The following is a 16,801-nucleotide window of genomic DNA, read 5'->3' as shown; positions in this document are numbered from 1 at the left end:
AGGAGTAAGCGCTGTAATGCTGAGTATCGTAATATCTCTGTGCTTCCATTTGTGAATCTAGCTATAGATACCAGGCCATGAACAAATTAACAGTGTCAAACAATGCCAAGACAAACACCTAGAATAATTAATCCCCCAGTAAACATACAAATCCAATTTAGTGTGAACAAGAATACAAATCTACCAAGTACAAACCTAACCTATGCTGCAGGCAAATACCACTTCCAAGCCTGCCAAACAAGGCAGGACATTTGTTCCATGAAAACCAAATTAAGCACAAAGAAGGTATTGTAATACCATTCAGCTCTCCAATACTCGACAACCCAGGTTTACAAAGCTACAGACTGGACATTCCTAAACACAAACACTAATCTTGGGTTTCTAAACATATATTGTTTATTTATAGTTAAACATTAACATCTGAACAGAAATCTGCAAGCATGCAGGGACAATCTTTCAGTGATGTTTCTGTTTAAACTGAAGTCCACAGTAGCCACATGTTCCCGTCTTTGTATCTTTGTCCTGTAAAAATATAAAAATACAAGAGCTGCTAGTTCCACTTCATAGAACTGTCAGAAATTACACATTTTGTCTTACTTATATGTGCCACCTTAAAATAGATCAATATAGCTGAAGTACAGAGTTTAATCTTATCTGAAATGGTGGAAGCAAGGACAATGGTATGAGGTTTATGTTTCTGTTTCCTATACAGCTTCCCTTCTGCCAGCCTTCTAACTACCAGGTCTAATCTCAGCAACACAATTTTAAAGTCAAGTCAAGTGGTATCTCTTCAGCAATAAAGCGTACTCCTACCAAACTGGACATCTTAAGTAAGTTCAATTGTATCTGTTCCAATGTTCTGAAAAGTTCATTTCATAATTATTTGAATTCAGAATAGGATTTGGCATTTCCAAGTTTTATCTAGACAGGAATTTTCACCAGGAATGTAAGCTACAGAGTTAGCAGGAAGAGGGAAATTTCAGTAGGATTCTGGGAGGAATTCTGAAAGAAAACATTTTGGAGAAAAGTAGCAGATACCACTGTATAAAATTTTATTCTTCGCTCCAAAAGACACACTTGTGTTTTTTAAAATTTAGAAGTGTGACTGACTGCAAGCTCTTCTGGGAGGACTGCAGTCCTTCCTAACACAACAAAACACAAGACAGGGATCTTCTGTTATTTAGCAACATAATCATTTGAGTCATGAAATGGTTCCCCTTCCTTAATACAGGATTAGAGATCCAGGCTACCATCCACCACCAAAAGCCTGGATTTCAATTTTCAGGGCTAGGGGAAACAAGGTGGTCTAATACCATTCTCCCTGTTTGCTGAAATTAGCTTTCAAGAACTAAACCACAGACACCTTGTAATTTGATTGTTAACACAAAAAAAAAAAACAAACACAAAATTCACAAAAAAAAAGAAGGTATTTTTCAAGAAGAGCATGGCACAAGTCAAACAAATCAATATAAATGCAGTGTGTTGAAGAAGTTAACTTAAGACTGAAGAACACAAAGCTTCCTAATTGTTATGAATTAGAATCTCCGAGTATTTGACTTTGCAATATGAATCATTACAAAGTTCTTACTTTGTTCAAAATAGAAATGCTTGTGATTATAGTTAGAAGTCACAACAACACTGACACTAAAGCAGCCCAGCTCTCCTCCACCACTGTTCTGGATATTAAGCAAACATTAAATTTTGGGTGAGCAAGCAAAGATTTTCAGACATTTGCAGTCAGGGTCTGCCAAAGAACAGTATCTAAGCAACAAGTCATCGCTGATTCCATTGAGGTCACAGGACAGTAGCCTGAGTATTTTTACTCTCTAGAATAAGAATACACTGGAGAGTATCACTGCTGTCAATAGGAGGATAAGACAACATTTATTCTTCATTGATTCCCTGACCATGATTGAAACATTTAATCTTTGGAACTACAAAGATTCTGAAAGACTGAAAGAGGGATTGGTTGGTTTGTTTATTTAGGGTTTTCCCCCTCCCCTCTTCTTTTCCTTGAACTTGCAAGGTTCAAAATAAACTGCATGTTCCTAACAATGCTGCAATTGTATCCTAAATCTACACCACAGTGGCATTTAAATAATGAGAGTAAGTGTCTGAAAATACACGCAGCATGTTATTTTTTGCTCTCAGGGCACTGCTTGTTCACACTGTTTCAGTTAAACTCTTAAAAAAACCCCAGAATTACTGTCTTATCAAACAAATCAAAATTTCAAAAAGAAATTTCTGCCACTTGAAATGGAAGCCCTCTAACTCTTCTGACTAGAGATCTTAATTTTACATTAGGCACTATATAAAATGAGCATCGCAGGCTCCTTTTTTGTTAAACTAGCACACCCAAAAGTACAAACTTACAAACAAGAATTTACAGGCAAAACATCCTATATGCAGAACAAAGATATTACCAAGTTTATGTACACTTTAGGATGTCCCAAAGCTCCACCACCACCATCACATGATATCACTCTGCTTTCAACTTCACTCACAGGCTGCTCTGCTATCAGATCAATCGCAAAGTTCTTGTTCACCTGTAAGAGAAAAAAAGAAACTTTGAGATACCCTTCCTACTCAGACAGAAAGCAATTCCCATTTCCTGCCTCCACAAGCAGTTCCACTACAGCCATCTTGAAAAGTTCCTTTCTGAGTTTCCTCCCACCTCCTTCACCAACTTTTAGGCTGTGCTATAAGCCAGATCAGTGACTACATGTCACTACTGCATGGTCAACTCTGCAAAAGCAATCCCTTTCCCAGATACACAGGCCACATCAGTGTTCAGGCTTACAATGTGACCTAATCAGATTCAGGAGAAAGGTGAGCAGGACCAAGCAGCCAAGAACACAAGACATTTAACTGACACTGCCTCTGTATTGTGTTTTAGTGACTACCCGATAAAATCACAAAAGACTCACTGCTGATAAAAATAATAGTGGGACAGATAAGGTCAGGAGTGAGATAAAACAACTGCTGGTAATTTAGAGCCTCTCAGCATGCATCTTATTCTATCACTGCACAGGAATCCATAAACAGGGTGCATAACCACAGTCAGAAAGGCAAACTGTTCAGCATTAGAAAAGATGTGCCACTCTGTAAACCCATTTTATACATACTTCCTGAACACACACATCAGTGACAAGTACGGCTTTTCCCTAGGTCACACCTGCAAATGTACCTACCTCTGGGCAGACCTGCGACACAGAAACTCGTGTCTCAGCAGGACCTGCAGTGCCCAGCCACAGCGCTTTCTTCCCTCATCTGCACCAGCCTCTTCCAACAGGATCTGAGCCAGCAGTGAGCAGACAACCCCTCCTACCCCTCACGTAAACATGCACCAGGAGGGGCCAGCTTTTTCAAAGGCAATGTTGTACATGCACATACATAAAATAATACACAAACCCAAAGAAGGCACTATCTAATGCTCTCTGTGTAAGGCTCAGACATGCTGGTATTTGAATGAAGATGAGATCCTTAGGAAAAACATAAGTCACTAAGAACTACAATAATAGTTTTATACACAACTTAGGATCTTTCACCAAGCCTCCAACTGAATTCACCCCAAATGTGCATTTCTGGTATAGCGGTTGAAAAGTCAGTTTTGCTAGCAACAAGATCTTCTTTACCTAAGGAAGACGCTAGCTAAATAAAGTAACAAAAAATATTTTTTGGTATTGAAGCAAATTGGGAATATCAAGAATCTCACAGGCTGAGGCCTGCATCTGCAAGTCACATGTAATCTTTGCCAACCTGCAATGATTTTTACTGCTGCTTTTAATAATGCTCAAAACTTTGCATCCTTTATTTCATGCTGAAGGAAGAGGTAGATACCACCATGGCACACCACTGCTTCAAGATCAGAAGTGTAACTCCACTCTTCACAACATTTCTGAGACACAGTACAACAATCATACTACAGATGCGGCTGTGAAACCCGAACACTAGCAGCTGAAACACACTAGGGAATAACGGCAAAGCTCCTAGAGAGAGATCCCATTAGTAAGCACAGATGAAGATCATTTTAGTATTTTTTTTTTATTTTCATTTTAGTAATTTTTTTTAATTTAGTAAATTTTTTTCCCAGTTTCACAATTAAACCCTAGCATTAAACCTTGCTCAGCAGACTTAAAGCTTGTCTTTTACCGGAGAAGGAGGATTCAGGCTGAACTGAAAATCCTGAAAGATCCTTACCACAGAGAGTCTGAAATCAGCTGCTGGCAAAGGCATATCAGAGGGACCAATGTCCTATGGAGAATTAGGCTTAAGAAGTGTTTCCTACAAGGTTACAGAAGTAGCATAAAAACAGCCATTGCATTTGGGAAAGACCTACTTTGCTCTTATCCTCCCAGAAGTAAACTACTTCAGCATTTTAAGCGACATTTTCATTTAACTGTTTCCCATGTAGAATCCTCATTTCTGCCACACAGCACAAGTGTAGCAATATAAAGAAGTATACTCAATAAAAAATCTCAAAAATCAGCATAATTACTTCAAGTTAATTTAGGAAGGGAATAATTACACAAAACTGCATTAAAAATCTATCACACCTTATATTTAATGCCTCTACTATATATACACGTTTATAGCATTAACATTAAGGCACTCATCAGATGCTCAGGCACTGAAGAATACAATTTAGCTGAAACTATCTCTGTTTCTCTCTCTAAGACCAGCAGATGCCCAATGGAGCAGCACTGTTTGATCATTAGAGAGATCCCTGTGCTAAAGGACTTATAATTTCACATACCCACTCTATTGATAAGCAGCAGCAACAGGTGCACCAGGTAACTTCACTGTACATTTGGCTGATGCTGGTGTTACTTGACTTTGCCTTTGAGGCTTCATTATTTCAGAATACTCTAAATTTTAGTTTTACCTGTTATGTCACTGTTCAGCAAATGTGCTCCAGGGTCTGGAAATGAAGCGGCTTTATTAAAAACTCAATTTAGGCAAAGCTCAGGATTTTAAATATGTGACAGCAGATTAAGCTTCTAAACATGCATTTAAACACATGTGTAGAAGCACAATTCAACAGGGCATTTAGTTATGTTATTTTCTGAACACAAACTGCACGAAAAACAAGCTTAAAATTTTCTTAAAACACATAAGATAGAAAGTCCAATAAGTCCAATTTTAAGATGTTCAAATGCCTAATGCACTTAGCAGGTGCAGGCCACGTCTTGAATTTCAAAAAAAGTAGAAAGGTACACAAAAATTACTATAAACTGTCTTAAAATTAGAACTTTCAATGTAATGGAAAACGCACCAGAAACCAAAATCTGTATCAGATTGGTTTTAGTAGGTTGCTGTTTTTTTTTTCTGGTTGCAGTTTTGGGATTTGGTTGGTTTGCTGTTTTGTTGCTGGGTTTTTTTTTGGTGTTTAGGTTTGTTTGTTTAATGACATGCAGGTTGAGGACATCAATCATCAATATCAGATATAAGAAATCCCTCAAACTACACCCTCTGCTATGACTAAAAGTAGAATGAGTTACCTCCTTTTGCCGTCCAACGAATCTAACTCTTCTATAATCCTTTTCATCATATACCTAAGAAATAAAATAAACTTGATTGATTTAAAAAGCAATAACAATAAATAAACAACACAAAGGCTTATAGACTGTCAAGACTAAACAGTTGAAATTGTTTCCTCAGTTCCGAGCATTAGCATCATCTTACATGTATGCTCTGTACAGAAAATTTCTGTCACAGAGTAAAGTACATTTTAGATTGGAAAGTAGAAAAGAAAGGGGGAGGTGGGGCTAAAGCCAGTAAATAGAAGCCTTAGCTCTGACAATAGAGACAAAGAAAAAATTACTTATAATGCTGTTCCTTGATCCCACACTGCCATCTGTAAGGTGGACTAAAGTAGAAAATTCAAGTTTCATGTTTATTTATGTTTGGGTTCAGTAAGCACAGCGAGGACCCTCCTGCACTAGCTCCACCAGCCATGCTTGTCTCCCACCTCTACAAGACAGTACACAAGCCTCCCCAGCTCTCACGCTCAGTTTTGACACCGAAGAACAGATGACAAGGAATTACAAGGCACTGACACCGGGGTACTGACAGCAGGGTACCTCCTACCTGAGAACTCTCCACCCGTGTCAATCGCTGGACTCATACCACAGCACTTAGTAACAGTTAGTGACCTTGCTCCCAGTTCATAGTATCATAGAATGGTTTGGGTTAGAAGGGACTTTAAAGATCATCCGGTTCCAAACCCCTGCCATACGCAGGGACTTCTCACGCTGGACATACCGCCCAAATTAACTTCTTTTTTGTCTGAGACCGCGCGTACCTCTGCTTATATATCATCCAAGAGCACCCATTTCCTCACCGCATACTAGATGAAGCACACCACCGTGCCATTCGCAACACCGGCAGTGCTTTTCCACAGGCACCAGAACAGTGGGAGACGCGGCCCTGCCGCGCCCGCCCTCCCCTGCAGAGGAGCAACACCGACCGCCGTGCCGCCCTCCTCTCTCCGCGGCCCTGCACGCTCACCTGCCCGGTGTGCGTCACCAACTCGCCGGTACCGGAGGCCCGCACACCGTAAGACCGAGCGGCGACCGCCACAGGCAGCGACCGGCGCAGCAACAGCAAGCGGCGGAAGGTCGCGCCGGGCGCCGCCATCTTGCGCCGGACACGTGATTCCCTCCGCCGGCGGGCGCAGGCGCGGCAGTTACTCTTGCCCCGCCCCTCTCCGGCTTCCGCGCCTTTCCGTTGGGCCGTGGCGTGGGCGCATGCGCGGGGTGTGTGGAGGCGGTGAGTGGCGATCTGCGGTCCAAGGTGGGGGCGGTGGTTGTGCCGGTTAGTGCTGGGTGCTTTCCGTTAGGGGCTAGGGACGGTAAGAGAAGGAGGGACAGGGAGGGTTGTTGCTGTGGCGTGGCGTGGCGTGGCGTGTGGTGTGGTGTGTGTCCTCACAGTGCTCTATCCCGCAGGGTGCAGAGCATGCTGGCTCTTCTGGCCAGGGCGCTCGCTGGGCCGCTCGGCTCGCTGGGCCGCTCGCCCTTCAGTTCCTTGGCTCCGTGGTGGCGGGCGGTGCTACTGCCCGCCCCGGTGAGTCGGGCCCTGCATCCGTGGTGCGGGACAGCCGTCCGCCGCCCCCTGCTGGCCCTGCCCCCGCCGGCCGGGCTGCTGCCGCCGCTCGTCGCGGGGCTGAAGAGCAAAGTGTCGCTGAAGAGGCGCTGCAAGGACTGCTTCATGGTCCGGCGGCGGGGCCGGCTCTACGTGCTCTGCAAAACCAACCCCCGGCACAAGCAGCGGCAGCTGTAGCCCTGCGGCCGGAACGCAGCCGCGGGACGCCGGAGGGCAGAGAGTGAACGCAATGTTAGCCTCGAGTCCGGCTTTCCATATCCCTGCCGCTGGCACCTCGCCCTCTGCCCAGCGACATCTGGAACCTGGCTGCTGGAGACACAGATCGCCAAATGATGAAGGTGGCAGCCTTTCTTCTTAACGCTAAAGTAGGGCGGGTTGAGTTCTTAAGGGCCCTTGCCGTAACTTCTGATCATGGACGCTGAGAACTGAAACGGAAAGCCACAATTTTTAGGATCTCTTGTTATCTTAGCCGTGAAAATCACGTCTCTGTTAATTTAGTATGGGTAAAGCTGAATCATCAGACTCTCGAGATGCATATGTATTTAATTAAAGCATAATGAAAATAAAGTCCGTTGATGTGCATTATTACAATATGCAATTAATCTTTCTAAAAAACAACACAAAACTCTAGATGTTGAAAGTTGTTACAACAGCACCAATAGTTTCAAACTCAGGTGGGTTCCTAAGTGGTAAATAAATATATGTTGAAAGATGGTGTTCTAGCTTTTGGTTTTGTTCATAGGTGAGGTAAAAATGTCTTATAATTGTTAAGTTGCAACACATAATCCCATGTAGCTTCAGTAATGCCAACGTAAACAACCCTTGCTGCTTTTCACTGTGGGTTTTGAGGGGAGATGATGGCATTTTAGTTAGTATAAAGTTATCATAACTTTATTTTTAAGTTCCAGTGTTTAAAATTCTTATTTAATGTTATATTGATTATTCAGAATGTATTAGGGAGTGTTCTTAGCCTCATCTTCCTTCAGGGAAGTCCTCTCTGGTGTTTATGGTATACTATTCTACAGTTTCCCAAACTTTAATCCAAATAAAAAGGCAATACCCAGGAATCATTGCTTTTTGGGTGGAGTAAACTGTTTTGTGTAGATGTCTGCAGGAAAGAAGATAAAAATAATTATTTCAGATCCCAGCAAGTTTCTGCAAAGTTTTAGGCTCACTTATGTACACAATTGAGGCTTTAGCATTGCCCTTTTTTTGTCTTTTATACAACTTCTACTTTGTCCCTAGAAACAGCTCCTTCCAGGTGTTTTGAATGCAGTAGTGTGGGGTACTCATGCTAGGTTGGTGTCTATTAAATACAGCCTACACTCAGCAACTTGGAGTGAATTCAGAGATAGGATTACTGTACATAAAAAGGAGGCACAAATCGCTATGTTTTCATCTCCCCATTTAGCATAAGACAAGTTTTTATACAGGGCTGACTCAGCCTATTTCAACAACCTACAATTAGGAAAAGTTGTTTCAGAATTAAAGCCATTGAATCTAGTGTTGCTAGTCAGAAACTGAGATGTGGTGTAATTTGAATTGAGATGTTTAGTGCGGCTGTGAATTATGCATGTGTTGTCATCTGAATGGTCAGTTTGTGATACCTGGGGTGGAGTGTGCAAAAGAATGGAGCATTCACAGCCATCACTGGAACAGCATACTTGGTTGTGCTAATAGATTTTGGAAAGAGGATTATAGGATTAGAAACCAGAAGGCTCTGAATTATAATTTTACTCTGCCATTGACGTGCTTTATAATCTTGGAAAGGTAATTTTGCCTTTGTCTTGGTTTCTTCATCTGTTACGCAGGAATACTGAATCTCACGCTTCTAAGTACCATTTCAGTTGGTATCCACAAACTCTTAGAGATGTGCTCCCAAAAAAACCCCATCAAATTCTGAAACTTTCTGTAATTTGGCTGATGTGAGGAAGGTGACTAGAGATGGAGGTGATGCATATTTATTTTGGGTTTGTTTAAATAAACTACAAAACAAGAATCTGAAATAATGTCAGCCAGTAGCCTAGTGGTTGGTAGCTAAGGGTTCACATCCTTCATTACAGACTTTCTGAATGTTGTGCTGCTTAAACAGCTGTTTTCAACGGGTACACAGCTGCTACTTAAGCTACCCAGGCCAAATATTTAGTCCTGGAATACTAAAAATACCAATCTATATCAGTTACATATGCTTTTTTATTTCTCCCCCTTCCACAGATGTTGTGTGGGCATAAGGTGAAGGGGAGGGGAATGATAAGGAGTGCACAGCTAGAATGTAAAATGGCTTAAGGCATAAATAGGACCCAGTAACACAGGAAGAAGGATCTGTACACTGAAAACTGAAATAAGACTCAGGTTCCAATTACATTTGCAGCTTCTGGTTTCATGGTGGTTTTGTGTCTAGGTTATCCCTTCCAGAAATTCTTCATTCTTTAAATCCCCACAGTGGAGTAGGAACAAGACAACTGATGTCTCCTGTGACCGTTTCCATCATACAGTTATTAAAATTATTTGCGGTTGTGATGACTGAACTTCCTTAATTTCTCAGAACTGTTCTAGGGAATGAGACTCTCAGATTCCAGATAGGCAACAGGTAGAGATGTATTTAGGTCAACCGCAGGATAAATATACAGAGCTCATGTATATTAATGACTGTCAGGCTTTGTCTGTGGTTGCTATCTCCTCTGTAGTGCCATGGTCTTTCTGTGGTTTCAGGGAGCTTCATACACCTGAATCTGGAGAGATTTCATTACCAGCTTACATGTACCAGTAGTGTCACCATATTCTCCAGTTCTGAATCAGCAAGGGTGGATGTACCTTATTATACACTGCTGAAAACTATCTAACGACTTCTATGGTGCAAATTAAAGACACAGTATCCCCATTCTGTTTAATAAGGCTGATTATAACTTTAATGATTATAACATTTAAACACACATTCATTCCATTGCATCTCATCAGATGAATAACTTGCAGTTTGAAACCTGTACCAGTGGTTTAAACTGGGGAAGGCTGAGAAGGGGCTGTTTTTCTTCTGATGAGCTGAAAGTTTAACTCACCACAACTACGAGGGGTCATGCCCTAACCTGTTTGGTCTCCTGTGCTCTCCAGGACTTGAGTTTGCCTTCCTGTAGGAATAGCTGAACTGCCCACGAAGCTGTTATTGAACTGTCACAGTTTACAGCCCATTTTTTCTAGGTAAGTGGTGGTGTTTTACTTCTATACCTCTGGGAGATAAACCACAGCAGTTTCGTTATTGCTCTGTATCCCACTCGTAGTGGAAGCAGCAATCTTTATGAGAGCTTCATCACAGTGAACACATTGAACCTGGTCTAAAAATGATGAAAGTGGGTACGAGGAGAATATTGGCACCCAAGATGAAGCTGTCACTTGCTGGAGTTATCCACCTGCCTCCAGAAATGGAAAATTCACCATTTCACCTAGAAACTTGTGCATTAGACTTTGAAATCCGTTGTCCGTAAATGTGAATACAGTGTTGAGAGAAGTAGTTTTCAAGAAGCCACCTGGTTTTATGTGCTATGTTGTGCAAAAATGAAAAAAAGTTAACTTTGTGAAGTTGTTTTGTCTAAAAATAGTACTGATTCCATTTAGTGGCTGTAAGTAAGCAAAGGAACAGGCAGGGAATAATGTCAACCTCTCTGTTGTACGTGGCTGAAGACTGGTAGCAAACAGTGTCTAAATGAGGAAAAGGCTGGGAACAAGCAGTCCCAGAGTCTACAGGGGTACTTTAAAAGATGCTGCCTATGAGTAGTATGGTTACAATCAGCTCTAGGCCAGTTCACTGGGAGAATTGGTGGTCCCTGGAAAAAGTCATAAAGGCAGTATATATACATAGACTCCAACTCCCTGCTATTCTGGCAACTACTTAATACAATTATTTAAATAAATTTACTAAGTTCTGCATTAAAAATTAACTGCCTTTTGCTAGCACTGCTCTTTGAAAGGGTCTAGGACTTCCCTCCTCTTCCTACTCCTCTAACTGCAGCTCTAAATTTATTCAGGACTTGTTTATACTTATGCCAACACTATCTTTTATGTTAAATAACACTTCTGTTCCTGTGGAATTTACCTGCTTGATATTTATTTCTAGGCAGCTATCGCATCCTTTCTCAGTCTTTGTTTTCCTAAGCTAAACAAGTAATTTTAGTCTTTTCTCACAAAGCAGTCTTTCTGCTCCTCTCATCATCCTAACAGCCCTTTTGTGTAACTTTTGAATTTGTGAGATAAGGTTTGTAAGGAGAGGTAATATATTTTATTGGATCACTGATATAGTTAGAAAAAAATAGGAAAGCTTTTGAGAACACAAGTCATTCTCGTGTATGCCCAAAGCTTACCAGCTTTATTTCCAACTGTCTCAATTGTCTAATAAAAGATATTGCCTACAAGCATTTCCTCTCATACATCTCACTTTTAGTCACGTCCTTACTAATCTTAAAATCCATTAGGTGGTCCTCTTTTTCTGTGTTTTAGTTAACTACATAAATGAACTGTCACATATTTTTCTGAAGTCCTGATAGATTAGATCTACTGTATTTTTCTCTCTTTCTAAAAGTCAAAGAAAGATACTTTTGCTTGACATGGTGTACACAAGCTGCATCATGTTTCACTTAATCCTATTTTCTGCTTATTTTCATGTCATTACTTTTGTTCCATATCAAAACCCTTTTACACTGCAGAATTTAGCTTACAAGTTTGTGGCCCTTACTTTCAACTGCTGGTATTTCAGTATTTTAAAGAATATATTAAATCAATAGGCCAAAAATATCCTGACCCAGCTCTTTAAAGTCCCCTGTCATAAGTTATCTGGGCCAGCTGCTGTAATGTATTTCTGTCTAGATATACACTAATTGTTGTCTATCATCAAGTGGCTTGGGTGCATAAGGCTACCAAAAGACTGAACAGCACCTTATGTTTTGGGTTTTGTTTGCTTGAAATAGCCACTAAGAGCAAAGGCCATTTTGTTGTCTTTTCTTTTTTAGCTTCCTAAGTTTAGACATATATAAGGGGTTTAGTTTCAACACATATTACTAGGGATATCAAAAAACTCACTCAACTTACGCACCATAGAAGGCTCTGTTCTTACACAGTGTTCTTCAAGTAATATGTATTGCTCAATAAAAAGAACCTTCAAGTAATATGTAATATCCTTCAAGTAATATGTATGGCACAGTAAAAAGAACCCTTCATTACCTTTCAGAAGGTACATGGACATGAATTTGAATACCAAAATACATTAATATTTTAAAATAAATATGGCACACCATTTTTTTTTCTTTAAGGATTTTAGTATTTCAGTAAAATAACACATCCTAATCTAAACCCCCCTGATATAAGCTGGAAGAATCATGACTTCAGGGAGTAAGATGCCATGTATATGTTCTCTACAGAACACACCCTGTAAGAGGTCTCTCTCCAGAAGAGGGGATAAAGCAGGAGCTGGGATGTGTGAAGCCTGTCCAGTGATTCATGCCTGTGCAAAGCAGCTGAGCTAAAGGCTTGGAGAGTCCCTCAAGGACACACAGGATGCATTTCTAATACAATTCTGAGTGAAGAGGTTTCCTTTCCAAAAGTCTTCTTATTCTCTGCTCCAAATAATAGATGATCCTGCCAAAATGATATAAAATTTAGATGACTTGTAAAGATGAATGGTATGCTTTGTAGGATATCAAGTGTAATCCTCTTAAACAGTCTATTTTTAGTGATTTCTGGAGAAATTTTATGCATATTTGTATTCGTGAAGGTTTGACTGGACTCACCAATCTTCCTTTTTTTTTAATAAACCAGCATAAAGTAGAATTTATTTACATAATGCAATGATCCATGAAGGTTACCATAACATCAAGGGACCATATTAACCGCTTGAATGGAATTCATTAGAAATTAACTACCACTTAAATTAATTTTCCCACATTCACAAGGCTGTAATGGTAGAAAAAGGAACCGTCCATCAGCATGTAGTGACAGGAGAGCTGTCACTGCTTTTATTTATAGGTGAATACATTAACCCATGAAGCAGCCTTTTCAGACCAAATCTTGAGCTTCTGTACAAATAAGCTCCTTTAGAAGACTTTTAGTAACTAATCCAGCCTACGTTAAACAGGAACATGTACTGCCTAATGCTTTTGCCACTGGCCTTTTCCTAAGAACAGCAGAAAAATTTGCTCCTACAGCCCCCAGACTTCACATTTTAAGTAGTTTATTTCCAATGGATAGTATTACTGGTTAGATCTAGTTATAGTGACTTTGTGTTATCAGTAAAACTATACAAACAAAAGATTGTCCATTGCTGCTTCTTTTGTTCCTTGTTACATTGTTTGAATTTTGTAACTCTCTTAAATATAAATATATGTGCAAACCTCCAAACCATAGGATGAAAGTGGGTGAGAGTTGTACCCATTTGTGATCTAGGTATAGTGTGGGCAAATTTACTGTAGTACATTGTGGTAAACAATTTCAACAAGCTACAGTGGGAAGGACCTTTGTGGCACCTGTTACATGACCACAGTTCTCAGAAACCAATACAGCATTAGAGGGAGGTGTCTTTTATCTATGTCAGTCTCATAGCTGAAGTGATCTCAGGGCAATTTCACGTATAGTTTAATCCAATTTTTTTTTTTTTTAAATAATTATAGCTCAGAGCTAAAACCTGGCCCTTACCAATTAATAATGTTTTATTTTCTTTTTAACAGAGAAAGTTCACGAAGAAAATGATAGGATTGTTAGTTATGTTAAAATGTTAACATAGATGTTAACATCTATGACTGTTAAAGTAACTAAATAACACCAGCTTTAGATATTTTTCTGTTGGATTTAATAAACAATGGTGACAAGAACATCAAACAATCCTGTGTGTCATCAATATTGCTCAGCCAAGTGTTTCACTCTCATTGCTGTCCAGAAAGAGAAAATATAGAAGTTACAGTGAATCTCATAGTGTTGTCAATGCTTTTTCTTATGCTCCCTCATGTTTTCTATACCAGTGTCAAAGGAAGCTTCTCCACAGTTTCTCATACAAGGAATTTGGAGGGTGAGTGGCCTTCTCAGGTATTTCTGTGAGTTTATTGCTGTGTTCAGACAAGCATAGCAAATAGATGAGCTTTTCCTCGGTTCCCACAAGTCCCTATATTCAAAGGGAGCTAAAGGCTGTCCTATTACTCTAGTGATAATATTGCTTGCTGTTATCTTTTATGTTGTCCCCTCTGAACAGGTTCTTTTCAGAGCTTCTCAGAGGTATTGAGATGTTACATGCTCAGGGCTAAAAATATAAACTCAGTAAGTGAAGAGAAAATCTTTTTCAAGCTTTGCTCCCCAATAATATAGGTAGTTTTCCATTTCAATTATTTAAATAGGGCTATACTATGATAGTCAATGGTGCTGAATTAAAAACTCAGTGTCAGTATTACCTAAAAAGACTATCATTGCAGTTATGGCAGTCTCAGCCTGATGTTACACATCTTAACAAAGAACTTGTTCACTTTTCTTACTGTTTTATGGTTCTACTTTACCTAGTTAAAGTGGAAATCCATATTTTCTTATCCCTTCTACCAATGGCTTTGGATGCTATTTGTTTAGAATATAAGCAAGTGATTCTCTGATGTTCCCATCTGCAGCCTAAGGAAAGCTTGTAGCTGGGAGCCGACTAGCCACTCTCCTTCAAAAGTAACAACTGTCACCAGTACACTGTATGATTTATTTATTATTTAATGGATTTAGAACATTTAAAATTCTTACAAACACTGTTTTGTCTAATTCTCCCACATTTTATGTGGCATTGCCTTTTGCCTTTTAGTTTGCCTGATTTGTATATGCTAATGTACACACATAATGTATAATGTGAATGAGTCAGACAAACTAGAAAATTATGCCATTTTACTTAGTTTTCATCGGGGATTATGGTTAATTTGGTTAATTGATACAATATTGACTAAGTAATGACTCCCACTTCTGTCAACATTTTTACATTTGTTAAATTCCCCTGCCTGATTCTGCTTTTCTGCTTTATTTCCTTTTAAAATTTAAACATCTAAGAAAAGGCTCTTCACAATTAATGCATTTCATGATTGAGGAACACTGAAATTAACTTTTAGCCAATTAAATTTTTACGAGTATTTGCTATTGTCGACAGTAGTAAAAACTTCTGTTTCAGCCACATCAATAATTAATTTAGAAGCACATGCCTCCAATACTTCCCCACATTCAAAGGAGTTGTTATTCTCCCGCAGCTTCCCTCACAGTCATCCTGGTGACTCCCTTGGCACTAGTATGCCATTATTTTGTTGGCAGCATTTTGATTTCTGCATGGTAATGATTAACCTGTACAATGTGTTCCTCTTAATGCAAAGCTGTTTTCTTATCCCTTCAATTCTACAAACTGGAAAAAGCATATAGCCGGAGGCCACACAGAATAATACCAGTGTCAAGCTTTAGAAAACGTATTTGTTTTTTGTCCTCTAAGGACAAATGATAGACATGTAAAAATGTTTTCTCTGTTTCTTTTTCATGGAATACTTACTTTAGAATTAACTTCTGTCACAGAAAACATAATTTGAAGCATCTACTATATATTATTTGTGTGCATTTCTGCTATAAAGAGGGAAAATAGTACATTGTGTATGACATGTGTGATTACAAGGTTATAGAAACTCTTTGTGTTTCTCTTGTTGTTATGGTTTCTTCTTAAGAAAGCTTGTCACTGGAAACGGAAGAGCGTCCTTCTTAATAGGCAAGTACGTAATTCTATGGCACAGCGCAGTGTAATGAATGTAATTTTTAATTTTTAATTGCTTTATAATACTTTAAATTGTTGTGTATCTGAAGCACTGTGCTCTTCGTCAGTCATGTATTGCTTTTGAAATATTTCAGAGGAGAAAAGAGATTTTTCTGATACATTGTTGTGTTCTGATGATTACGCATGCTGTAACCTATTTCCATCTTTAATTTTGTCCTCTTCAAGTTACAATCATCCTAGTGTCCTTTTATTCATTAAAATTGTTCTTTAACATACTTTCTCTGTCTTACCTATTTGTTAATTCTGTTTCCCTGTCATATCAAGCATACTTCATTTCATGCTTCATTGTCCAGGTTTTAGTTTCAGCTCCAATATATTAAATGTTCCCACCCTTTTGCTCCATATTTTATAGTCAACAGTACAGAAGCGTTAAAAGCCTTTCTTGAAAAAAAAAAAAAAAAGATGAGTATTCTTAATATAGCATTCTCTTCCTTCAGAAACTTGATTGACTCCAAACCTTATGACTCCACAGTCAAGACAAATAAAATTCATTCAAGGTAAAAATATCTCATCAGCAGTTCTCTGAAGTTAAAATATTAGACATTTTCTTTTTTCTGCCTGTTTTCCACCCCTTCTCCTTGAAATAAAGACAAAAACTATACACTAAAATGAAAAAAAAATTAGCTGTATAATTTTTGCTTAAGTCTATGTATTATTAAGAATTTTATGTACCATTGTTTCTGATTCCAAAATGTTACACTGAAGACTTTACTTTTTGTTTGAAATCCTTCATTTCCTGGCTCAGTAGTTGTAGTGGACCTGATCACCGAAAAGGGTTTCCAGGATCTGAGGAAGTCCTGATAAAAGGGAGTAAGCTTTGAATGGTCTCTTAGAAAACACTGTTGTGAATGTAAAAGAGATGCTAATTATAGCAAAACCCTTGGAGACTGA

General features: G+C 39.2%; 2 protein-coding genes across 2 annotated transcripts; one reads left to right on the top strand and one right to left on the bottom strand.

The window, feature by feature from the left end:
• Positions 1-373: 373 nt before the first annotated feature.
• On the bottom strand, positions 374-6,679 carry NDUFS6 (NADH:ubiquinone oxidoreductase subunit S6). Its single transcript, XM_062611019.1, has 4 exons — positions 6,511-6,679; positions 5,502-5,555; positions 2,424-2,546; positions 374-522 (listed from the first exon to the last, which is right to left on the bottom strand). The coding sequence occupies exons 1-4, from the start codon at positions 6,637-6,639 to the stop codon at positions 457-459; spliced, it is 372 nt and encodes a 123-aa protein (XP_062467003.1). The 5' UTR covers positions 6,640-6,679; the 3' UTR covers positions 374-456.
• A 231-nt stretch (positions 6,680-6,910) lies between these two features.
• MRPL36 (mitochondrial ribosomal protein L36) lies at positions 6,911-7,671 on the top strand. Its single transcript, XM_062611018.1, has one exon. The coding sequence runs from the start codon at positions 6,958-6,960 to the stop codon at positions 7,279-7,281; it is 324 nt and encodes a 107-aa protein (XP_062467002.1). The 5' UTR covers positions 6,911-6,957; the 3' UTR covers positions 7,282-7,671.
• Positions 7,672-16,801: the final 9,130 nt, after the last annotated feature.

Source organism: Pezoporus occidentalis, unplaced genomic scaffold, assembly GCF_034315485.1.
Source record: "Pezoporus occidentalis ecotype Australia unplaced genomic scaffold, CSIRO_AGI_Poc_V1 ctg15, whole genome shotgun sequence".
Classification (NCBI taxonomy): domain Eukaryota; kingdom Metazoa; phylum Chordata; class Aves; order Psittaciformes; family Psittacidae; genus Pezoporus; species Pezoporus occidentalis.
Note: the sequence above shows the minus strand (reverse complement) of the source record. Positions and strands in the feature narration are given on the sequence as shown.

Bases quoted from the DNA above. Each gene is read 5' to 3' on its own strand.
- NDUFS6 (XM_062611019.1), bottom strand. From the start codon at position 6,639: ATGGCGGCGCCCGGCGCGACCTTCCGCCGCTTGCTGTTGCTGCGCCGG. The intron at 5,556-6,510 runs GTGAGCGTGCAG...TTTATTTCTTAG, and splicing joins TGGTGACGCACACCGGGCAG to GTATATGATGAAAAGGATTA. The intron at 523-2,423 runs GTAATATCTTTG...ATATTTTTACAG, and splicing joins CTAAAGTGTACATAAACTTG to GACAAAGATACAAAGACGGG.
- MRPL36 (XM_062611018.1), top strand. From the start codon at position 6,958: ATGCTGGCTCTTCTGGCCAGGGCGCTCGCTGGGCCGCTCGGCTCGCTG.